Raw genomic sequence first — 25,817 nt, forward strand, 5'->3', positions numbered from 1 at the left:
AAGGGAAAATTCCCCATAGTTACCAAATGACCGTTAATAGTGTTCAAATATAGGCATCATTGTGACACTTACCGCTACATGTTCTTTTCAGGGTGGAATTCTTGTATGCTGAGAGATGTCAGTTCGTTTTGGTGCACACAACATGCATCGCATTATGAAACTATTCTTTTTGACATCTTGGAGTGAAAACATAGACTGAACTTGAGGCCACGGGCAATCTGCCTCCCGTAGCTCACACACATCTTCCGACTAAACGCGCGCTAATTATAAGCGGGTGATGCGTAGCAACCTCTCGCGAAGCAGCCTCTCCAACGTTTCGCGAGACTTGCGAAAGTCATATTCACTTATTTTAATATATATAATATAATTATTACCATTTGACAGTAACGGAGGAACGCCACCGAATGTAACTAAGTAAAAGTACAGTTTTTTCACAAGAAATTTACTTGAGTAAGAGTAAAAGTTCCCAACTTTAAATCTACTCTAAAAGTACAAGTTACCCAAAAAATTTACTCAAGTAAATGTAACGAAGTAAATGTAATTCGTTACTACCCACCTCTGCATAAGAGGTCTTTGAACTATTAACTTCTTAACTCACAGTGGATGGTGGGCCAGTGGATCAGTGACGTGAGTGGGCGTGTTTGTAAAATTATCTACTTTTGTTTTATAAAAAATATTCAATCAACCATCACAAACTATGCATCATTTTAAAGCTAAAACACTCAAGATTCATGTCCTGAACTTGTTTTTGCAATAAATTCCCCAGAGAGGAAAGGGTTAAATTGAAATGCTGAAACATGGATATAATAAACTCATTACAAATCTTTCATCTCCTATTGTTCAGATCGGACGAAACCTGGAAACACCAGCATACATTTTAAGTGTAAGGGTCCACTCTTCAAAATGCATCCCACTTTTTTTAACCAAAACAACAACAAAAAACAGGGAAAAAAACAAAAAATCCTCCTTTGTTTGCATGAGCGTTTTGAGTTAGAGTAATCAATCATGTCCATTTTCAATGAAATATTGATTCTAATCAGTTTACAAGCTACATTTTTGAGAGTATCATCCTCAAATTTGAATTAAAACATGATCAGACATTCAGTTATATATTTAGGTTATTTTCAGGCCCTTAACATTAAAATCTCATAATAGAGTCACTAAGGGGGGGGGGGGGGTATTGTGTAATATCTAAGCACATATATTTTAGCTAGCTAATCCATTGCAATGTATTTAGCTATAACTGTCATTATAACAAGTTACCAAAGCAGCCGTCTGTTTTGCTAGTTTATTTTTCAATAGTGTCTGTAATTATCAATGATTTACAGTTGTTCAAGAGCCGACGTGTTTCCCTTTCGAAAATTAAAATGCATTAAGGTGGAATGTAAAAATCTTAAAATAAATGTCTTAATGTTGTCTCTTTCTTATTTGTAGGCCCTATATGTTGAATTTATGGGATGGGATGGGATGGGATGAAAGAAAGAAATTATCCAATAACAATACACATAAAAAAAATAAAATAATTAAAAAATAACAGGCAGCATACCAACGTTCAACCCCCCCAATGTTCAAACCAAATCTACGCCCTTGCTTACATGTATATTTTACCTTGTGTTACTCTGTTCCTATACTACTTTGAGTTATTATGACTAGTTTAAAATAAGACCAGCTTTATGAATATAGACCATAGGGTTTAAGAGCTGCAGACATTTTCACTTGGGTATGTGGTTTTCAGAAAATTCTCCAAAATAGGGGCGCAGGTTAAGTTTTAACGTTTCCTAGCTTAAAACGCCCTCCTCATTACAAACAAACCATTTATTTTATCAAGCTCCAAAAACAGCTTGTTTGGATATGTGATGTCACATGAGCAAATGCATTTGCATATGCCTGCCTCCTGAGCAAGATGAATTATCGCACCATAGGCCCGCCCACTGGCATTCAGCCTAACTTGGTCATGGTCAGATCAAAGCGTCTGAATAAATTTGGTCCCAAATTTATCAATTTTACTGGTAGTCCACTGTATGAAGATTTTTTTGGGGTATAATATGTCACTTTATTTTCCTCACTTACATAAATGAGCAAAACCCCAAAAATGCTACAATCATTCCTTGTCTGCCACACCTCACTGATAAGCTTCTGGTTCATGTGGATGTGACTGATTTGAAAAGGATTTGAAATGTGACTTTTGTGGGAACATGATTCTTCAGAAGTTATGGGCTGTACAGCATTAAGAGTAATATGTATTCATAGACCGTGTCTTAATACCTTTAATTATAAATCAAAAGGAGCTGTCCTGCAGGTTATTCTATAATAAAAAATTGAAGTCTCAGGACCAGACATCAAGCAGGAAATCAATTATAATCAGCAGGAGAGTGAAATATTACAGTGATGTTAATGCTCTTATTTTCCAGTTCAGCGCAAGGCCATGTGACACGCAAATCACAGCTATAAATCCACGGAGATAAACAAATGCTGCCACGGTGCTAATCATAGTGCTAATAGTCCGAAAATGGAAAACCATAAAAGATCGAGCTAGAGTTGAAAGACGTGTTCTGTGTTTCATTATTACATGATTAAGTATGAGAGAATGTAAGCCTAGAGACACAAAGACAACAGACTTTGCTCGGCTGTTATAAAAAGCACACGCATCTAGGCTGGATAAAAGGCGGGATAATTACATATTATGAACACAACAAGGCAATTAAATTGTGAAATGTATTTTGTAGACATTAATGGATAATGGTCAACGCAGATACACAATAATCTCTTTACATCTCTTGTTTATGCTCAACCAGTGTGATCTCGTCAGTATATTTAGGTTTTAAATTGTGAAGTAGCACAAATACAATTTTTATATTTGAACTGACAATAAAACAACAACATATGGACAGCTTCTAATGTCTAACTAATTTAGAGATGCACATTCTTCAAGAATATCCTCTTTAGATTATAGAACATTCAGTTGCAATTAATATAATGAATCCACTACACACTCACAATCTCTCTGCTCTCCAGTCGCCACACGTAAACAATCACAAGAATCACATGGGGAAAGAAATGCAAAAACAGTAATATAGACAATATTATACTAATAATAATAACAATAAACAGGTGATTTAGTCTGCAGCAAAGGAGACATTTAGCCATACTAAACAAACCAGCAAATTCTCAAGTGCTCTGCAGTGGATTTATCACAGTAGTAGAAAAAGTGTTAAAATGCTTTTACTTTCATCTATGTCCCTTTTCAGATATACATCAGTAGTTTGTTATAATGATAAAGATCCGGAAGGGCTTTAAAAGGCCAAATGTATAAAACATAATCTCTCCATAAAAGAGGTAGTTGGAGAATCAATGCTTGTATAGGTTGCATGTCAAAGAACAAAGCAAAATCAATATTTGTTTATTATCTAATATTAAATTGAAATATCTGTATTTGGCAGCCAGATTAGTGTCTCTGTGTATGTGTGCGTGTGTGTGTGCGGAGAGAGAAGAAGGGAGAGAGAGAAATTGCGTGTGTAAGCAGAATTGCTATTTTGCTTTTTTATTTATAGTCTTAACACATACAGCACTCACTCTCACCCACTGTGATAATCTATCAACGCAAGAACCAACTGTTCGGGGTATGAAACAAAAAATCCCACTTTTTTTAAGATCCATTCTATAATATCAAGAAGACATAATGAAAAGATTGTCACCTACGATAACATCAAACATCTGTGTGTTTCTGTACTTCACTCACACATCACTACCTACACTCCACTCCATTAAGTTCACACACATACCGCACTGAAGTCTGACTATGCATTATCCAGACAGGAGCTATTTTTAGCAATTTTCTCTTTCTTTCTCTCTGCCTCCCTGGACTTACCTGCAGCACACTGCTCCTCATCTGCTCCATTTTCACAGTCCCTTTCACCATCGCAGCGCCATGACAAAGACACACACTTGCTTGTCGAGCCACCACAGTCAAACTTCTCTGGTGGACACGTCTGCCGACCTATGAGAGGAAGCAACAGAGAGAAAGGTTGATGAAATATGAACTAATGTTAAAAAGCAATTTAGCTTCTGGATGCTGACCGGTTAATAGTAGGGCTGTAACGGATCGTAGTTGATCCATGATCAGTACGGACAAAGCCCCGCAATTCGGCACGCATGTAATTTGCGGATTAATTACAAAGGTTAACAATCATAGAGTGAAAGTTTATCATTTAAACAAGTTTTATCTTGGAAATTTAATGTATACATTAAGTTTACATATTATTTTAAACAATTCAAGCACAACAAAAGGCAAAAGAGAACTAAATTTGCACATTCTATCTGTATGCACAGATGTATGCATAAACCGTTGAGAAAGAAATCGGATGTGTATCATTATACTGGACCCGTGCATTAGGTCTTAAAGTGACAGCAGCCTTTAAATACCTGCTGCTGTCTGTCATTAATGCTAATCAAACAACAAAACACAGCTTTAAAAAAATAATATATATATTTAATTCATACAGCAGATACTATAGTGTTATTTACATTAATAATTACATTTATGTACCTGAATTATCGACGATAGGCAGAGAGATCACCGAAAGCTGAAGCTGTTGGCGATTTCAAGACGATATTTGGCTCGATCCCCATGAATGTAATTTAAAAAAATTATTTTTCATTATTAAATAAAAATATTATGATCATAGTTATTATTATTATCATCATCATTACATTAAAGGGTTAGTTCACCCAAAAATGAAAATTCTGTCATTAATTACTTACCCTCATGTCGTTCGACACCCGTCAGACCTCCGTTCATCTTCGGAACAGAAATGAAGATATTTTAGTTGAAATCTGATCGCTCTGAAAGGCCTCCATTGGCTCAATGACACGTTACACTCTCAAGACCCTTAAAAGGTACTAAAGACGTCGTTACAAAGTCCATCTCACTACAGTGGTTCTAAAATAACTTTATGAATCAGCGACAATAGTTTTTGTGCGCAAAAAAACCCTAAATAACGACTTACATAGTGATGACGATTTCAAAACACGGCCTCATGAAGCTTCGAAGCGTTATGAATCAGCGAGTCGAATCAGCGGTTTGAATCGCCAAATTTCAGCAGTTTGGCGGTTTGACACGCGATCCGAATCATCATTCGACTCACTGATTCATAACGCTTCGAAGCTTCATGAGGCCGTGTTTTGAAATTGTCATCACTATATAAGTCGTTATTTAGGGGTTTTTTTGCGCACAAAAACTATTGTCGCCGATTCATAAAGTTATTTTAGAACCACTGTAGTGAGATGGACTTTGTAACGACGTCTTTAGTACCTTTTAAGGGTCTTGAGAGTGTAACGTGCCATTGAGCCAATGGAGGCCTTTCAGAGCCATCAGATATCAACTAAAATATCTTCATTTCACTTCTGTTCTGTTGTGGTCTGACGGGTGTCGAACGACATGAGGGTAAGTAATTAATGACAGAATTTTCATTTTTGGGTGAACTAACCCTTTAATTGTACTTATTCTGCTTAGCCTTATTCACATCAACATCAAAGAGCGTGGTGTTGCACTCGCAGGCTATGTGCCACATACAGCCAGTGCAACACCATGCGCTTTTAAAATTTAAAAATGAGTTACTCTTCAGTGAACATTTTTTTTTTAAAGACTACAAAACTACGTGTAGTTTCAGAATTCACAAATTCACATGAGCCATGGCGAAAACGGCATCATCAGGCTAAAGCATTTTTTTTTCATAAATGTAAATTTATTTTATACTTATAATAATACAATAACAAATTGCTATATTATAATTATAGGCTATATAGATCCGAACAGAACAATCAGTCAAAAAATAAAAGCAGCGTTATTTCAAACGACTTAACAACCGGACAACAATGAACAAAAAATATTACACTGGCCGTTAAGATAAGATTTCTTGTTAAAGTGCAGTGAAATACTTAAATGTCAGCAGACAATGTATTTTTAGAGTAAAAAAAAGTGGTCATTTGAACTACTCGAACGAACATTTAAAAAACAATATGAAAAATCAAAATTTAATAGCTCCATAACAGATTGAGAAAAGTGCACGCAATGAGTAATTAGCTGGGTTAGAAAAATAACGAAATTATTGTTTGTTTTTTTTTTAAAGTAGAAAATAATATTTATGTAAAGAGATATATATTAAAATAAAAAGTGCTTAAAGGAACAACTCTTCTTAGTGGAAGGAAGCTTTTTCCCTCACGTGGAATATAGAAAGCGCGGATGCATTAGTTGGGTTAGTAAAATAATGAAATTATAGTGTTTATATCGAGTCTATAAAACACAGAAGAACAACAAATATATCAGTGAGAACACTCGTTTAAACAGCGTAGGCCTACACACCTTTTTTTGGACATTTGACTGCAAATCACATTTTTCACAATATTGATTCTTCTTGCAATCGTAATGCATTAAATACATTTTTCTTTTAATCTTTAAATAATAGGTTTACACAGTCATATGCAATAAACGAGCTTGTACAGCGACAGGAAATAAAAATTAACGCAAAAAACCTGCCTACCCGCTCAGCGGTAAAATGCCGTGCACTCAAATCCTGCTCCGACATGACATTTCTCTGTAGCCTATACTATAGCCTACTTGAAGCCATTAAAACACGTAATTAGTTTCAGTTTAAATATGATAATGTTATTTTTTAATTTCATTTAAGTTGAAAAGTGAACAGGACACATAAGATGCATAATGTCATTAGACAGGGGTCTTCAATAAGTTCAATAACACTTTAAAGCCTTTCTTTAGAGTGAATTTTGTTTTGTATAAATTGTATCTTAATTTTAATCTATGTTTTATTAAATCCGGGCAATTTGGTTGATAAATAATAAGCAAATAGCCTATAACAGACAATGACATGGAGGCGGAGGCAGCCGTGCAGCATGATCAACGGCTTAAATTAACAACTACTAGAAAAGAAAAAAAAAAACTTTAGTCAGGGGCAGCCCTTGCTATTTATTTCAGATAGGCCTATATTTGATCCAGCATGTCACAAATACCCCTTTTCCACCAAGGCAGTGCTAGAGCTAATTCAGAGCCAGAGCTAGTCCCAGTTCATAGTTGGTTTGACTGAGGAGCCTTCTAAGAACCGGTTTGCTTTTCCACCTGCTGAGAGCCACAACAGAGCCATGTCTTACGTCACTGTTTACGTCTCATCTCTCTCAGCAACACTAGCGAGGCAGCGGCAATGTTGCCAAGTATGTGGTTTTGTCGCGGGCTGTTTTTTCATGTCCGCGGGATGAAGCGACCCCAATTATGTGGTATTTAGCCCCATATTGCGAATTTTAGTAGGCAACCATGCCAAAAAACACATATTTTACCCCCAAATGTGATTTTTACTGGGGAATCCCCCCCTGGAACGCGATTGGGCTTGTTTTGAGTAGCAATTGGGCGGGTTTGTTGTGAAAACCTAGCAACACTGGGCAGCGGGAAACACACACACACACACACACACACACACACACACACACACAGACACCAGGCTTGTTCGAGACGCATCGTCACTGCGCAGACCGATCCACGTATGATATAAAAAAAACGCATGAGTGAATCAAAAGCATAAGGAGTCATATGCTCTCGCTGGACTCATTATCATACGGCGATCGGTCTCTGCACAGCACCGCTGCGAACAAGCCAAGCCTTCCATCAACAATGCAAACGTTGCATTACTACAGGGAGTGCAGAATTATTAGGCACGTTGATTTTCTGATCATATTTTTTTTCCAGGCACATTTGACCAATTCCAAACCACAGTAATCCTAATAACTACTATTGATTTAGTATTTAATAATGTATAAGTGATATATAATTGTTCATGAAGGCTGGAAATGAAAATCACCTTATATTGAGGTGTGCAGAATTATAAGGCATGTTTTCTTTTACAGATAAATTGAGCCAAAAAAGAGATTTAACTCAGACTGAAAAGTCAAAAAGTATTAAATGCCCATGAGAAGGATGCAATACTAATGCAATACTAGACATTGCAGTTAAGGCGTGTCCATTGGACAGTGAAATGCTCGTTGGGTCAGCAGGATCTGACAAAAACAGGTGGTGAAGAAAAGACACCTGTTAACTGCAAAAGAATTAAGAATTAAGGAGAAGAATTAAGGGTGAAACCATCAGGAAGCCTTTAGTCTCTAGCGCCACCATTTTCCAAAGCTGCAACCTACCTGGAGTCTCCAGAAGTGCAAGGTGTCAGGATCTCAGAGACTTCAGTCAGGTAAAGAATCCTAAAAAATGACCCCCACTAGATAAGAATCACAAGCTGAAGTGTTGTAAAATACATGAAGAAGGTTTTTTTATAGGATTTATGGACAGGTTGAGAGTGACTCTTGAAGGACCAGCTCCTCATCCTCTAGTACCACTGTTTGAAGAATTCATCTTCCAGAATCTTCTTCATGTATTTTACAACACTTCAGCTTGTGATTCTTATCTAGTGGGGGTCATTTTTTAGGATTCTTTACCTGACTGAAGTCTCTGAGATCCTGACACCTTGCACTTCTGGAGACTCCAGGTAGGTTGCAGCTTTGGAAAATGGTGGCGCTGGAGACTAAAGGCTTCCTGATGGTTTCACCCTTAATTCTTCTCCTTAATTCTTAATTCTTTTGCAGTTAACAGGTGTCTTTTCTCCGCCACATGTTTTGTCTGATCCTGCTGACCCAACGAGCATTTCACTGTCCAATGGTCACGCCTTAACTGCAATGTCTAGTATTGCATTAGTATTGCATCCTTCTCATGGGCATTTAATACTTTTTGACTTTTCAGTCTGAGTTAAATCTCTTTTTTGGCTCAATTTATCTGTAAAAGAAAACATGCCTAATAATTCTGCACACCTGAATATAAGGTGATTTTCATTTCCAGCCTTCATGAAAAATTATATATCACTTATATATTATTAAATACTAAATCAATAGTAGTTATTAGGATTACTGTGGTTTGGAATTGGTCAAATGTGCCTGGAAAAAAAATATGATCAGAAAATCAACGTGCCTAATAATTCTGCACTCCCTGTATTCATTCGCATGGCTTTACGATCCTACATCGGCATCAAAACACAACGCAAACACAGCGAATCCAACGCATTCATGTAGCTCGCCGTAATTTGTATAGACGGAGATTACAAACGAACAGCAGCTGTTAGCTCCATTAGCTGCTATTTCAAACATGGCGGATCTCAAGTTCTCCTCCTTGAACTGCCACCTTAACGTGGTGGAGGGGTTTGAGTACCCGAATGAACCTAGGAGCTATGTTGTCCGGGGCTATATGCCCCTGGTAGGGTCTCCCAAGGCAAACAGGTCCTAGGGGACGGGTCAGACTAAGAGCAGTTCAAAAACCCCTTATGACGACTAGGAAAACGAGGACCGTGACGTCGCCCGGTACGGCGCAGCCGGGGCCCCACCCTGGAGCCAGGCCTGGGGTTGGGGCTCGTATGCGAGCGCCTGGTAGCCGGGCCTTCCCCCACGGGGTCCGGCCGGGCTCAGCCCGAAGGAGCGACGTGGGGACACCTTCCCGTGGGCCCACCACTCACGGGAGGGACCGTAAGGGGCCGGTGCGGAGAAGATCGGGCAGCAGTCGAAGGCAGGAGCCTAGACAACCCGATCCCTGGACACGGAAACTGGCTCTTGGGACATGGAATGTCACCTCACTGGCGGGGAAGGAGCCTGAGATTGTGCGTGAGGTTGAGAGGTTCCGACTAGAGATAGTCGGAATCACCTCTACGCACGGCTTGGGCTCTGGAACCACACTCCTCGAGAGAGGATGGACTCTTCACCACTCTGGAGTTGCCCATGGTGAGAGGCGGCGGGCTGGTGTGGGTTTGCTTATAGCCCCCCAGCTCTGCCGCCATGTGTTGGAGTTTACCCCGGTGAACGAGAGGGTCGTTTCCCTGCGGCTTCGGCTCAGGGATAGGTCTCTCACTGTTGTTTGTGCCTACGGGCCGAACGGCAGTGCAGAGTACCCGGCCTTTTTGGTGTCCCTGGGAGGGGTGCTGGAAAGTGCTCCGACTGGGGACTCCGTCGTTCTACTGGGGGACTTCAACGCCCACGTGGGCAATGACAGTGACACCTGGAGGGGCGTGATTGGGAGGAACGGCCCCCCTGATCTGAACCCGAGTGGTGTTCAGTTATTGGACTTCTGTGCTAGTCACGGTTTGTCCATAACGAACACCATGTTCAGGCATAAGAGTGTCCATCAGTGCACATGGCACCAGGACACTCTAGGTCGCAGGTCAATGATCGACTTTGTGGTCGTTTCATCTGACCTGCGGCCGTATGTCTTGGACACTCGGGTGAAGAGAGGGGCGGAGCTGTCAACTGATCACCACCTGGTGGTGAGTTGGATCCGATGGCGGGGGAGGAAGCTGGACAGACCCGGTAGACCCAAGCGTACTGTAAGGGTCTGCTGGGAACGTTTGGCCGAGCCCCCTGTCAGAGAGATCTTCAACTCCCACCTCCGGCAGAACTTCGACCGGATCCCGAGGGAGGCTGGAGATATTGAGTCCGAATGGACCATGTTCTCCACCTCCATTGTCAAAGCTGCCGCTCGGAGCTGTGGCCGTAAGGTCTCCGGTGCATGTCGAGGCGGCAATCCCCGAACTCGGTGGTGGACACTGGAAGTAAGGGATGCCGTCAAGCTGAAGAAGGAGTCCTATCGGGCCTGGTTGGCTTGTGGGACTCCTGAGGCAGCTGACATGTACCGGCAGGCTAAGCGGACTGCAGCACGGGTGGTTGTGGAGGCAAAAACTCGGGCCTGGGAAGAGTTCGGTGAGGCCATGGAAAAGGACTATCGGCTGGCCTCGAAGAGATTCTGGCAAACCGTCCGGCGCCTCAGGAGGGGGAAGCAGTGCCCTACCAACGCTGTTTACAGCGGCGATGGGCGGCTGTTGACCTCAACTGGGGATATCGTCGGACGGTGGAAGGAATACTTTGAGGATCTCCTCAATCCCGCCATCACGCCTTCCATTGAGGAAGCAGAGGCTGGGGGCTCAGAGGAGGACTCGTCCATCACCCGGGCTGAAGTCACCGAGGTGGTCAAGAAACTCCTCGGTGGCAAGGCACCGGGGGTGGATGAGATCCGCCCTGAGTACCTCAAGTCTCTGGATGTTGTGGGGCTGTCTTGGCTGACACGCCTCTGCAACATCGCGTGGCGGTCGGGGACAGTGCCTCTGGGATGGCAGACCGGGGTGGTGGTCCCTCTTTTTAAGAAGGGGGACCGGAGGGTGTGTTCCAACAACAGGGGGATCACACTTCTCAGCCTCCCCGGGAAAGTCTATGCCAGGGTACTGGAGAGGAGAATACGGCCGATAGTAGAACCTCGGATTCAGGAGGAACAGTCTGGTTTTCGTCCGGGCCGTGGTACACTGGACCAGCTCTATACCCTCTACAGGGAGCTGGAGGGTACATGGGAGTTTGCCCAACCAGTCCACATGTGTTTTGTGGATTTGGAGAAGGCATTCGACTGTGTCCCTCGCGGCGTCCTGTGGAGGGTGCTCGGGGAGTATGGGGTCCGGGGTCCTTTGCTAAGGGCTGTCCGGTCCCTGTACGACCAAAGCAGGAGTTTGGTCCGCATTGCCGGCAGTAAGCCAGACTTGTTCCCGGTGCATGTTGGACTCCGGCAGGGCTGCCCTTTGTCGCCGGTTCTGTTCATAATTTTTATGGACAGAATTTCTAGGCGCAGCCAGGGGCCGGAGGGTGTCAGGTTTGGGGACCACGCGGTTTCGTCTCTGCTCTTTGCGGATGACGTTGTCGTGTTGGCCCCTTCTAACCAGGACCTTCAGCATGCACTGGGACGGTTTGCAGCCGAGTGTGAAGCGGCTGGGATGAGGATCAGCACCTCCAAATCCGAGGCCATGGTCCTCAGTCGGAAAAGGGTGGTTTGCCCTCTTCAGGTTGGTGGAGAGTTCCTGCCTCAAGTGGAGGAGTTCAAGTATCTAGGGGTCTTGTTCACGAGTGAGGGGAGGATGGAACGGGAGATTGACAAACGGATCGGTGCAGCTTCTGCAGTAATGCGGTCGATGTACCGGTCTGTTGTGGTGAAGAAAGAGCTAAGCCGTAAGGCGAAGCTCTCGATTTACCGGTCAATCTACGTTCCTACTCTCACCTATGGTCATGAGCTTTGGGTCATGACCGAAAGGACAAGATCCCGGATACAGGCGGCCGAAATGAGTTTTCTCCGCAGGGTGGCTGGGCGCTCCCTTAGAGATAGGGTGAGGAGCTCAGTCACTCGGGAGGAACTCGGAGTAGAGCCGCTGCTCCTCCACATCGAGAGGGGTCAGTTGAGGTGGCTCGGGCATCTGTTCCGGATGCCTCCTGAGCGCCTTCCCGGGAAGGTGTTTCGGGCATGTCCAACCGGGAGGAGGCCCCGGGGAAGACCTAGAACACGCTGGAGGGACTATGTCTTCCGGCTGGCCTGGGAACGCCTCGGTGTCCCCCCGGAAGAGCTGGAGGAAGTGTCTAGGGAGAGGGAAGTCTGGGCATCTCTGCTTAGACTGCTGCCCCCGCGACCCGGCCCTGGATAAAGCGGAAGAAGATGGATGGATGGATGGATGGATCTCAAGTTTGTGTTGGTCTTGTTGACCCCGCCCCCAGCGCCTGACGTAATCGGTTCTTACTTCTAGCCCTGTTCTAGCCCAGCAATGTTTTGGTGCTACTTAAGAACCACTTTTCCTGGCTCTGAGGTGGGGCTTTGTGTGTGGAAACACAAAGAACTGATTTAAAACTAGGCTCTGGCTCCGATCTAGCTCTGGCTCTGCTTTGGTGGAAAAGGGGTAAAAGGGAGTTCTGGGTTGAGCGGCGGTGCTGAGCGGAATGAGCTTCAGAAATGAACGGAATCTCCAGAAAGGCGCTTGATCTCCACTCTGGAGGAAATATTACCGTTCTACACACACACCGCAACAGTCACAATATGACCTTGTGTATCTTTTAAAAACATAATTCAACTTATAAAAATACTTTTTAATGGGCCACTTAAATTGTTTATAACAAATAAATTATTAAATTCTAAAAATGTATAAAATGAACAAAAATGTGCATTGCATTTGCAATCCTTTGAAACCACCCCACTTCCCGCGCCCCTGATGATATCTGTCCTCTGGAACGCTATAGCTTTTAATTTAAAACGGTTTATTTAAAACAATTATTTTTTTCAAATAGATGGAATTCGAAATACAGGCCTGCCCCTAATAAAAGCCTGCTTCAAATAAAAGCCGGTGACCTTCTGCAGTTCAGGTAAATAAAGGCCCCGGGTTTTATTTGAGGAAACACGGTAATTGCTCCGCCCCGACGCGATAAGATCCTGTAACGGCGATCTCACAGCCTGACGATATGGTGATTGGAAAATTAGGCATATCGCCCAACACTAACCTGAATACAATTATTTTATTTGCAACTTTATTATATTGCTTGTTATATGACTGTTCACTTGTCTTTAATAATGTTTGAATGTTTGTTTTTTGCTGATCTGGAACATTTCTTGATCCGTGACTTAACATTATATTGATACAAACCGTGTGTTTTGTGATCCGTTGCACCACTAGTTAATAGTGTTCCAACAGTTAAAGTACACAACGCAGTGACACATTTCACTGAATTTTTTCTTAGATGGTGTCAATATCATCATCCCAGCATACAAAACTGTTAAACAGTTTGGGGTATGTAAAGTTTTTTGCTTTGTTTTTTAATCTAATGCTCACCAAAGCTATTTGATAAAGTAAAAACAATAGCAAAATATTATTACAATTTAACATAACAGTTTTCAAAGCTGATTTTTTTAACAGCCATTACTCTAGTCTTCATTGTCACATGATCCTTCAGAAATCTTTATAATATGCTGATTTGGTGGTCTGTTTTGAAAACAAATGCTGCTTAATAACTCAGACTATAAGCCAAACTTGTATTATTATTTTTGTATTATTAAAACAATGCCTTCTACATTGAGTTTCTTGTTTCTTCATTTCCACTGGCCATATTGTTAACCAAAACTGAAGCCCACTGAAAATCAAGTTTCACATAGCATTCCCATAAATTATACATCTCTACTTGTCTGGGAACCCAACAACAATCAATAGTAGCCAGACTGATTCTGGTAGCCTCTCACTCCCATTTTTCACAGTCTTTTTAGTAATTTTCAGTGTATAAAAGAAGATTTATGAAGACCTTCTCACCTTCCCTGACACCTCAAATCTGTCTGCAGCCCATTGTTGCCTGAACCCTATCTATAATCATAAGAGTGAATGACATGACTCTTGCTGGATTCTGCTATTGTATAACCTTCTCTGAAGAAATAGGAAAAAGAGGTAAAGCTGTGAATCTCATTTGAGATATCTCTTCATCAGCGCACGGCCATTGTGGCTCTGCAAATTGAGGGCCCAGTCCTCATCTATGGGAGCCACATTGGATCTGAGACTGACAGAGAAAAAAAAAAAGTCCTATTTAGGGAGAGCTTAACCCAACACCGCAAGGCTTGTTGGTGTGTGACTTGGGAAATGTATGTAACAGAGAGGGTTTGTTTGAACACGGTTTTTATGTGAGTGTGTGAGCGTGTATGTTTTTGGCTTTGTCAGCATGTGTCTGAATGAACTGAATGACCCATTCTAACTGTCTGGCTGACTGCTAGAGATAGCACAGCCTCCTGGGAAACGCAGTCTGACTTATCTCCTCTCTCTCCTCCCTAACTGTGCCCGCAGGGCTTTTCATTCACTGCACATGCTGCCCAAATTCCCGCTTGTTCACACAGCAAAATACTCACAGTGATTTGGTAATGGCGCCACACCAATGTAAAATAAAGCGACACTGGGAATTATTTTAATGCACTTATTTGAGCTCATTACATTTCCTAAAGACCGTCATTATGTTTTATAGCCCTTCTTTATGGCAGCATTAAGACAGAGCTGTTTTAACAGCATCTCCGATTTAAACTTCTGTAAAAAAAAGCCACTAATATTCATTTCCAGAAAATCAGCAAACTGTGATTCAATTAATCGATTCATAGCGCAACAATGCAATGATTTATTTGCATCACTCAAACACACATTCTTGTACATCTATCTTTGTTAGGATATTCATTGACACAACACCATCTCTAGCTTCTACCCCAACCCTACCCATCACAACTAAGTTCCTAACCCCGAACCCTTATTCTAGACATAATTGTAACCTAATCCCTAAGCCAAGTTTTAACCCTCAAACAGGCCTTTAAAGGGAGTCTCAGTGCCCTATCATACACCTGGTGCAATGCGGCGGCAGGTGCAATGCAAGTGTTTTTTGCTAGTTTCAGCCCGACGCAGTAATCATTTTCACGTCCTGCGCCACGTTGTTTAAATAGCAATTGCATTTGTACCCATTTGTGCACCCATGGGCGTGCTAGTCTGAAAACAAGGTGTGTTCAGGCACATTGTTGGCATGTTACAATTTTGAGGCAACTGAATACGACATTGACCAACAAAAACCTGGTCTAATGTCAATATTTTTTGGTGTTATTTAAAGGGCACGTTAGTAATATGCGCCTATAGGCGGGTGCACAACGCGAGTACACTCTGCTTATTACACACACAGGGACACTCAGCAGCACACAAACATGCCAAATAATTAAAAATAAAAGGATTCAAATTTAAAAGATTATTATTGAGCACATAAAGATAAAAAAGTCTACATTTCATAATGGATAGTCATTGCCTGTATCAGAATTACCTATTTGCAGTAATGACGAATGATGCCGACCATTTTTCCCGTCATTAAACTAGCAAAAGTGCACTTGTGCAGTGTGCTTGAGACCATGCGCTTAGATCGTTAAAATAGGGCCCTCAGAAAGTGAGGACTAGCAAAAACGTCCATACTTTACTCTGTTAGTCCTCACTCTGATGGTCTCAAACTCAAAACCGGTCTTAAAGATAGTTGTACAAGTACACACACGTTTGGGGTCAGTACAATTTTTGCTTAAGAAATTAATACTTTTATTTATCGAGGATGCATTAAACTGACCTAAAGTGACATTTATAATGTTACAAAATCATATTTTAAATAAACAATTTTTTAGCTTTTGATTCAAAGTCCCACAAAAAAAAGTAAGCAGAACACCGGTTTTCAACATTGTTGAAATAATAAAGAAATGTTTCTTGAGCACCAAATCAGCTTTTTTAGAGTGATTTCTGAAAGATCTGTGACACTAAAGACTAGAGTAATCAATGCTGAAAATTCTGCCTTGCTATCACAGGAATACATTACATGGCATTGGCATCTTTGAAAAGTTTTAGCACACTGGCAGCATAAATGATACACTTATATAAAATAAAAAAATAAAAACGTTTGCCAGCAGCAAACAAACTACCTTAAGACCTCGCTCTGATTGGTCTTTAATTCAATGAGCCATCAGAACAACACCCACACTGCTCTGTTAGATGAATGTTCAGTGGATGTAGCTGTAAGAAAGTGATGAACTCAACACATCCTCTCAGGCAGTATGAGCCAGAGGTCAGCTCAGACTCAAAAGATGATGAGTTCAGACTGATGCATTACCAGACGATTAGAGACGCTCTCACACAACCGCGCAAGGCCTGTGGGCCTAACTTAAAGAATAATAGTAAACTGACTGACAGTGGGATAAACTACAATAAGAAAGCAGAGATGCATAAAGCTAACGTCAAGCTTAATTTGCTGAGCAAACCTGAGGTCTCAGAGCACAAACTCGTGTTTATTTCTTTATAAAGACAAAATATGAAAAAGCTTGTACTCTGTGCACAGTTAAACTCATCCTGACTGCAATGCAATTCCTCCTGGGAAAATGAAGTTATGGAAGAACCACAGGGATCGGATGAGAATACATTAACATATTTACCTAATAATGTAAATCATTTTCTTGGTGCGGGTGTAACATGGTTAATCTAAGCTGGGTAAATGGAATTTCTCAGATGCGCATCAGTACGCTCAAAGAAATAATCATTAGCTTTGCACAAACCACATTATATTATTAGGGAGGCCGTTTCAGTCAATAACGTCCGAGTGATGAGTTTCACAGTCAACTAAATTCAGTCATTTCTGTGAGTGGTGAGAATAATATGTGTGTCTAAGTGGGCACTGAAATGTCTTCCATTACTCCTTTCTCATTTACCTAACTGCATCAGAAGTTTGCATAAGCCTATATGGCTAAAAGTAATTGAATACCCCCCAAAATAACAGGTTTATCTATTCCAGCTACATAACTAACAAGGTTATAAAAAGTGTGAAGTCTCTCTCTCAGTCTAAAAATAATTTTTCTATAGATCTTTCTGTTCATAAACATCAATTAACTATTTTCCTAATTTTACTTTTTCAAGCCAACATTCAAGGTTTGTCTTGACAAACTTTGCTTTCCTGTAAATATATTCAAGATATTCAATACATTCCATTCAGAAGTTTGGGGTCAGAATGTTTTTTTTGTTTGTTTGTTTGCTTTTTTTAAAGAAAGAAATTGATATTCAGCAAGGATGCATACAATTTATCAGCCCTGGTAAGCACAAGCGAATCTTACTGACCCCAATGTTTTGAATGACTGTGAATTTCTGTGCATTTCAATTCATTATAATTCCACTTACATTTGCAATTTGGAATCCTACTTGCAAAACATCAATTCAAATTCAGTTACTGTATCTAAATCCACTTCTGAATGGCGAACAAACCTGCTTACCTGAACCCTGTTAAACACTTTTGGGATGAATTAGAATGCTGACTGTCAGCCAGACACCGTCACATAACATCTGTACCTGAACATCCCTTCTCTGCATCAGTACTGTAGCACTGGAACTTATTAAGATGTGTTGCTGGTGGGGAAGAGTCTGGGTAAGTTCGTTATAAAAAGAGTTAAGTTTTGTTAGTCCTTGGGAAGGACATTCTTAATCAGAGTATGAGCCTCCAGGACATTTGATGGATATATCTTTATCACAAATGCTGACGGATGCACACTCACATGCTGAACAACAAGAAGAGGCAGCTCTATCGATGTGCTTATCGACAGCTTTCTGGAGAACCCTTTTGATCCACAGATACAGCGCTGTCCAGTGCAGCAGGGCCAGCAGCATTTTGCACCACAATCCCAGCATTTTCTCATCACTTCTCGAGTTTTTATTTCAATTGAACTATATTTCACCATATAAAAGGAATGCAATTTACGGACTACAGCTTCAGTTTCAATAAGCACCATATAATCCCTATAATCACTTTTTTGAAATCACACGAAATAGATTGTTAAGCTGAATAAATGTTTTAACGGAATAGTTCACGCAAAAATGTTAATTCTGTCATCAATTACTCACTCTCATGTCATTCCAAACCACTTTGGTTAAGATATTTTTAATGAAAGTCCAGGTAACCAAAACTTAAAACCATAAAGGCTTCATAAAACAAATGCATATGAATAGAGTGGTTTAATCCAAGTCTTGTGAAGAGATAATTATTTTTTTTCAATTAACAGATCTAATTTAGGCATTTATCCACATATAAACACACATATGTGTTCCTAAATTAAATCGGTTCATCATATAAAGCTTATCTATCTGACTTAGTTAAACTGCTCGATTCATATGGTTTCTTTTTACAGGTTTTATTAATAATATTTGTGTTTCAAAGATTAACCAAAGTCTTATGGGTTTGGAACAACATGAGTAAATCATGAAAATGTTTTAATGTTGTTTGGGCAAACTATCCCTTTAACACCACTAAAACCAATCAGTTTTGTCAATGCAGATATTGACAGCTAGTTGCCACCAGAACACACAGAGGTAGGCCAAACAGAGGTCAGTGAAACCTCTCAATCCACACAAAGCCTGAATAACCGATCACAGTGGGGAATCGGGATGGTTTTAACGGTCTTAGTCCATTGATTCACTTCTCCACTTTATTGACACATTTGCCACTTAACAAGGAAGTATCATTCTGATTTATGCTACAAAAATGCACTTTAACAACTTGACGCAGATTATTAAATGTGTGTGTGGTTATGTGGGTATAATGCTTGGCTCAGTTTTGACCTGCATCCATCTACAACCCAAACGTGTTGATCCCATTAGCAGGAATGCTGGGATCTCTTCTGCATTCTGTCCACGTTGCTCCTTTGGGGATGGGCTACTAATCTAAGGGTGCCTGTATTATATGCTAATGTGATTTTGATTAACTGCCTTGCTAATGTCCCTTCACTGAGAGGTGGGGAGGGGGGAGAAACTTAAGAGTTTATCATGGTGAAACCTTCCAGTCATATTTAGCTTTGTATGGTATTAGAAATCCTGATTAATTCTGATGTCCTAACTTGACAGGAAATTGCAATGCTAATCAATTTGTCTGGTGACTCTTTAACATTTGCAGAGGAACTGAACAGAGCTAAGGGGAGGTGCTACACTTCTGCTGCATACAAACTCTAGATATTCCCAGCATGCACTGCAATCCTTGTGAAAAAGAAGTACACTTTAGCATACTTTCAAAAATAAATAAAAAATAAATAAATATGGAAATATGGTGAAAGTGTACTGCCGAATGTATTGACAAGCATTTATGGTAAACTAAATATACTTTAATGTAATTTCTTAATGTAGTTTCTGAAACTTGTATGTCATGTATATAAATATATTTGTAATGATGAAATTGCCATTTAGTAGTATTAAATATCACAACAGTTAAAATTATAATCAAGTACCTCACATGCTTATGTTAGTCAACACATTAAAATGCTTTTAAAGTGTAATTTATAGCATGAAAAAAAGATTATTAAAACATAAGGATTTTAAATGTAAACATTTTAATTTAACATTACAAAATGCTTAATCTTAAAATGTGTTAAGAAACAGGCATGAAAGTGTACTTAAGTGGACAATTATATTATCAGCAAGTACAGTTTTTTTAAATATATAATTTTAGCATTTGAAGTGCACGTACACATTCAATACAATTAAGAGCCCAAAGGAACACACTCCAAAATTGTTGCAACTGAGGAAAAATGTGATAATAAATATACCAATTTATTGTATTGATTCAATACTTACAAAAGTATAGATCAAAATAGTTCCAACTAATTAAATATAAATGGACAATTTCACCTAATCTGAGTTTGTTTTATGTATTTTTGCTCTTATTAAAGTATTCTGTCATTAGCATAGCAACATAGCTACATTTTGTGTCCTGTGTCTGACTAACTTTCAAATGGAATTTCTGCCCATGCAAAGAGCCATATTGTGTTCGAATACATGTTCTAATGCTACAGATTTAGGTTTAAGCTGCAATCTAAATAATTACATATCATTTTCATGCCTCAATTCTTAATCAAACAATCATGCACCTATTGTAATTACAAACTCAGGGAATTAATATTGAAATAGCCAAATAATTACAAATTAAGAAACAAATTTTAGCACTTATTGAGCTCCAATCCATAGCAAATTACTGGGCAATCAAACATTCAAAGCATACCATTTCAATGTCATGCTTATGGACAAAAATAAATATATGTGGTAGGTTGAAAACGATTTGAGCAGTACAACAGTATAAGAGAAAATAATTAAAACATGCCGAAAACTGGACTGGACTCACAGCTAAGCTATAGTAATATGTCTCCATGATGCTTTGCACCAATTAAGCTAATAACACCAAATCAATACACACTCAATACAATTTAGGTGCGGGGAAAAAAGACTTGCGATGTCATGAGCAGCGATCCTTAGTGTAACTGGTTAAAAAAAATACTTTGATAACAATACACAAGTATATTGCCTGTGTGATTTTAATTAACTAAACAGTTTATAATTCAATTATTTATTTATTTTTTGACCCAAAGTGATAATGTGAACAGATGATTAAATTACATAGTCAATTATGTCTGGAATGATATAAAAGTAATAAATTGATGAGAGATAGAAAATTACAACAACTACATTCATTCAGGCAGGGGAAGAAGATTAAAATGGAAGGTGAATCCACTGTGCGAGTGTTTCATATTCCATAGGAGACGGCTACTCTGTACAGCACGAGGAGAGAGCTGCCATTTATATCTATAAAACTCCCCTGTGTCTCCACTTCACTTCACCACTCAACCCATAAGGGAATAATTCTGATACAAATCAGAGTGAGATGGATAGAAACGGACAGAGATCAACAGAGCGTTGGGGGAAGATGAAGAAATATGGCAGAATGAATGTAAGAAAATGAAGACAACACAAGAAAAAGAGTGCAAGCACCATACACTCATGACAGCAGGAAAATCAGCTGGCGGGAAGGTTTTATACAATTTGATGGCAATATAATACAATAAGCAATGTATTAGAAACTAGATTACACTATACAATCTCACTAGGAGGAGGAAATGATTGGATTGTACTTTAACACTGAAATAAATAAGAAAGACTATTATCACACACAAAAATGTTTTTATTCAGATAAAAATATAGTGTCAACTAAATTTTTTAAAGAAAGGGTAAGCGTTTTGTTCCAGAAATATTTTTTATGCTGGTCGAAAGTCTCTTTGTATCTTGATAACAATCACTACGTCAAGAGATCTAAATTTATTCATATGTATATATATATTCACTGTATATCGTCTGTGGAAGGCTTAGGACCATACAATGTTCGTCCAATCATTGCATTTGGTCCGACAATGGCCTACCTGCCAGTCAATGTATGCATTTCCATACCTCCGTGCACCCTGCTCGCACAGATATCACACGTCATTAACGCGTTTATTGCCATGCAGAATAAGACAGACATCAGTGCGAGCACCGCAACCGAAAAAGCATTTTACAATTTCTCCCGAACCAAAACAACAAGCTTAAGCTCTATTCACGCCATAACTACTGTAATTCGGAAGAGATGGAAATGGCAATGTTATACTCGGAGCGGTTCGTAAATCGAATTTATGGGTTTCAATGGCAACACTATCAGTGCTGAAATGAATCTGCAGCAGTCAGGTGGTACAGGTCAGTGCTCTTTAAGTTGTTTCTGTTCATTGTTATTGTAATGTTATGTGCTTTGAGACATGAGTAATGCTGTCTCTCGTGACACTTTTGTTTGCTCCCTGCTGTATGCGTTGAAGGCGTGGCTTTGGACACGCTCTTTACATGTTGTGATGTGTATAGTTACATCATGTACACGACCGTCGGAAAATGAAAAGTTGCGATTTTCTAGACCGATATGGCTAGGAACTATACTCTCATTCCTGCGTAATAATCATGGAACTCTGCTGCCGTACCTCAGGCGCAATGATATTATGCAGCGCCTGAAAATAGTCCCCAGCACGCTCTCTGTACAAGCAGGTTGTCACGTTGGTTATGTTGTCGGAAGTTAGCCTATTTTACAGCTAAAGTCCCCAAAAGTATTCCTTTAAGTATCACATGACTGTCAGTTTGTGTTGTCTTTCGGTTTACTTCTTGTCACATGTTCCTTTGTCTTAATTTTCCCCACCACTTGTCTGTTTCTTTGGTTACCCTCATTAATTTAGTTCAGCTGTCCAGTTAATTATCTTGTTTCTGTTTAATATTTAAGTTCTTCCCTTTTCACCCAGTCTTTGTCCGGTCACCGTTATGTTAAGTGTGTTGTGCCATTGAGCGTCTGACTGTCTATAGAGTATTTTTATTTAGAGTATTTTTATTTAGAGTATTTTTATTAAACTACGTTTGGGAACTGTATTACCTGCCTTCGTCTTCCTGCCTGCACACACCCATGACATTAAGTAGCACAATTTAAAAAATTGATGACAAAGATTTCTTGAGCACCAAATCAGCAAATTTTAATGTTTCTGAAGGATCATGGAACACTGAATACTGGAGTAATAACTGTTGAAAATTCAGCTTTGCCATCACAGGAATAAATTACATTTTAAAATACTGTATATTAAAATAGAATTTAAAATTATAATAATATTTTCACAAGTTATTTTTAACAAATAAATTCAGCCATGGTAAGCAAAACCATAAAATAAAATAAAAACATACCATCCCCAAACTTTAATGGTAGTGTATATGAATAAATGAAAAATAAATCAACCAATAAATATACATTTATTTAAAAGTATTGCAATTTTATTTAAGTATTGATATTCTCATGCCAATAATGATTATTTTCAGTAATGTTTTTGGGTAAAAATGGCTGAGAATCTTTCAGAGCAAGTCTATAATAAGGCAGTGAAATATATATATAAATCATAAATAAAATAACATAATTGCAGAATAAATAAAATCACAGATTTGAAAAAACAGAACCATAGTACTAGCATTTGGGATGCACAGATGTATCGCCAATTGTTTAAAGGGGACATATCATGAAAATCTGACTTTTTCTGCGTTTAAGTGCATAATCGGGTCCTCTGTGCATCTACCAACACAGAAAACATGAAAAAGGACAACCCAGTAACTTTGTTTTGGTAAGCCTTTTTCTACAAGCATGTGGAAAAAAAAGAGACGCTCAGAATTCTCTCCCCTTCTGATGTATGAATGGGATCTTATTATAATATTTCCACCCACGGCGTTATATGTTGACACAAACAGCAATCCAGCTGATGATATCACCAGAGGCAAGCACCTTGCTGATCTAGCCAAGCTTAACCGTTGGAGTCAAGGCCCTTCTTTTCTTTATTCTGACCCAGATCAGTTGCCAAGTTTCCCTGACAGGAGTGATGACTCTGTTGAGGCTACAGAGCTAAGAAAGCCTTTGTTTTGTGGCCTCACAAACGCTGAAGATAACCTGTTGACTTTGGATGTTCAGCAATATAAATCATGGAATGAGCTCATCAATGCTATGGTACCAACCTGAAACCTCTTCTCTTTCTCCTGTTGCGACAGGTCCAAAAGAAGGATTTGGCTGAGGAGTATGGTGCACTAATAGTGGGAAAGTGCCTATCTAGTAGTCTATTGTATAACCTTGCTCCTGAGTTTGATCCTATTGCTGAAGTTCTTCGAGTAGGAGGACGACTTCAACATAGTCAAGATTTAGCCTTTACTATTCATCCAATAATTCTTGATTCCAGAAATGCTATCACTCAACTTTTGATTGCTGATGTAGATGCCAAGCTGGGTCATCCCGGAGTAGACCGAGTTTATGCTCATCGTTATTATTAGATTTTAAAATGTAGACAAGCTGTGAAGAAGTATCAACAAACTAGGTGTCTGGAATGTGCTAAATGCAAAGGTAAACCAACAATGCATAGGATGGCTGATCTTCCTCCCTCTAAGCTCAATTTATTCAAGCCTCCCTTCTGGTCCACAGGAAAGGACTGTTTGGGGCCATTTATGATCAAGTCTGGTCGCAAGACTGAGAAAAGATGGGGACTACTTTTCAAATGTCAAACCACTAGGTGTCTTCATTTAGAACTGCTGACTAGTCTTGATGCTGACAGTTTTTTGATGGCACTACGTCGCTTTGTAGCTTGTTAAGGACAACCTTATGAAGTGATCAGTGATCAAGGAACTAATTTTCACCGAAGTGAAAGTGACTTTGACCAGTTAAGTTCGGTCTTGCAGAAAAAGTTGTGGAATCATCAAATCAAATTCACCTACAATCCTCCTTATGCTCCACATTTTGGAGGAACGTGGGAGAGGAACATTTTATCTATCAAGACTGCACTTCCAGCTACCTTAGGAAGTCAAGTTGTAACACGAGAGGTTCTAACAACTGTGTTAGTTGAAATCGAAGAAAGACCTTCTTTAGGATATGTCTCTTCTAGTGCTGATGATTTGGATCCTGTTACTCCTAATTTTATCCTTATGGGGCGGCGAGATACTTCTTTACCTCAAGTCATCTATACAGATTCTAATCTTTTGACTCAGAGGAGATGGAGGCATAGCCAGGTCCAATTTTGGAAGAGTTTTATTGGAAATTATTTGCCAAATCTACAAGTTCGCCAAAAATGGCAGCAAGCTCAGGGTAACTTGGAGAATTCCACTGTAGTTATGGTATTGGGTCCCCAACTCCCCCGTGCTTTATGGTCCATTGGTAAAGTACTGAAGACTTTCTTGGTTGCTGTAATAGAGATTGATCGGAAATCATATGTACGACCTGTTAACCGATTAGGATCTGAGTCTATTGTCTATTGTCATGTCATCAGGATTTTCTAGTTTAAAATATGATGTCATATTTTGGGGAGGCCTTTTAGAAAATCCCTGTTACACTGTTGATGTCACTGAAGCCCTGCCCACTGTTGACAGCTGCAGCCGATTGTGACTCCAATTAGTGGCTTTTAAGAAGGTCTGCTTTGTTAGAGCAACTTTACTCTCTGTTCTCTTGTCCCTGCTGCTCAGGATTTTCATATGGTGTTGTGGCGGTGTACACATAAACCAGTCTGATGCACCTATGGAAATGACTTGTGTACTGGCATTGGTGAAAATAAAAGTTTGAAAGGGATGTTCCCTCAAGGTGTTTTAACTGACGCCCCATTGTGATGCTCCCACTGCGAAACAGCAGTATCCTAAGAATCTTTTACAGTGCATCTCTAATTACCATCTGATGCCATCACTGTACCATTGTACAACCGTGGCACTTTATATAAAGAAATGTGTCAAAAAAACAAAGAAAGCGGATGGGCAGGGGTGCGTCCAAATGAACAAATGAAGTGCGTCTCATGCCACTAATAACGCCTGTGCTGTTAGAGGACGTGCTGATCCGGCACAAATGGCAGGCTAAAACACATGCACAGGCAGAACCACATTTACGGCTTCATTAGTCTGTGGTGAGACACTTAAAGGGACAGATCACCCCAAAATTAAAATCCAAGATGCTCCAAAACAGTATGAATTTCTTTCTTCTGATGAAAACAGAAAATATTTTGATGATTTATTTTATGGGACGCATGA

General features: G+C 39.8%; 1 protein-coding gene across 1 annotated transcript in view; it reads right to left on the minus strand.

Moving 5' to 3' along the window:
• The window catches only part of lrp8 (low density lipoprotein receptor-related protein 8, apolipoprotein e receptor), a gene marked incomplete at its 3' end in the record, with an annotated part of 197,776 nt that overhangs the window by 67,999 nt on the left and 103,960 nt on the right, over nt 1–25,817 (minus strand). Inside the window, exon 4 of the mRNA XM_079841676.1 lies at nt 3,869–3,997. Within this exon, the coding sequence (XP_079697802.1) occupies nt 3,869–3,997 (129 nt within the window). The remainder of the gene's footprint in view (nt 1–3,868; nt 3,998–25,817) is intronic.

Source organism: Gobio gobio (genome assembly GCF_949357685.1).
Source record: "Gobio gobio genome assembly, chromosome: 17".
NCBI classification, from domain to species: Eukaryota; Metazoa; Chordata; class Actinopteri; order Cypriniformes; family Gobionidae; genus Gobio; species Gobio gobio.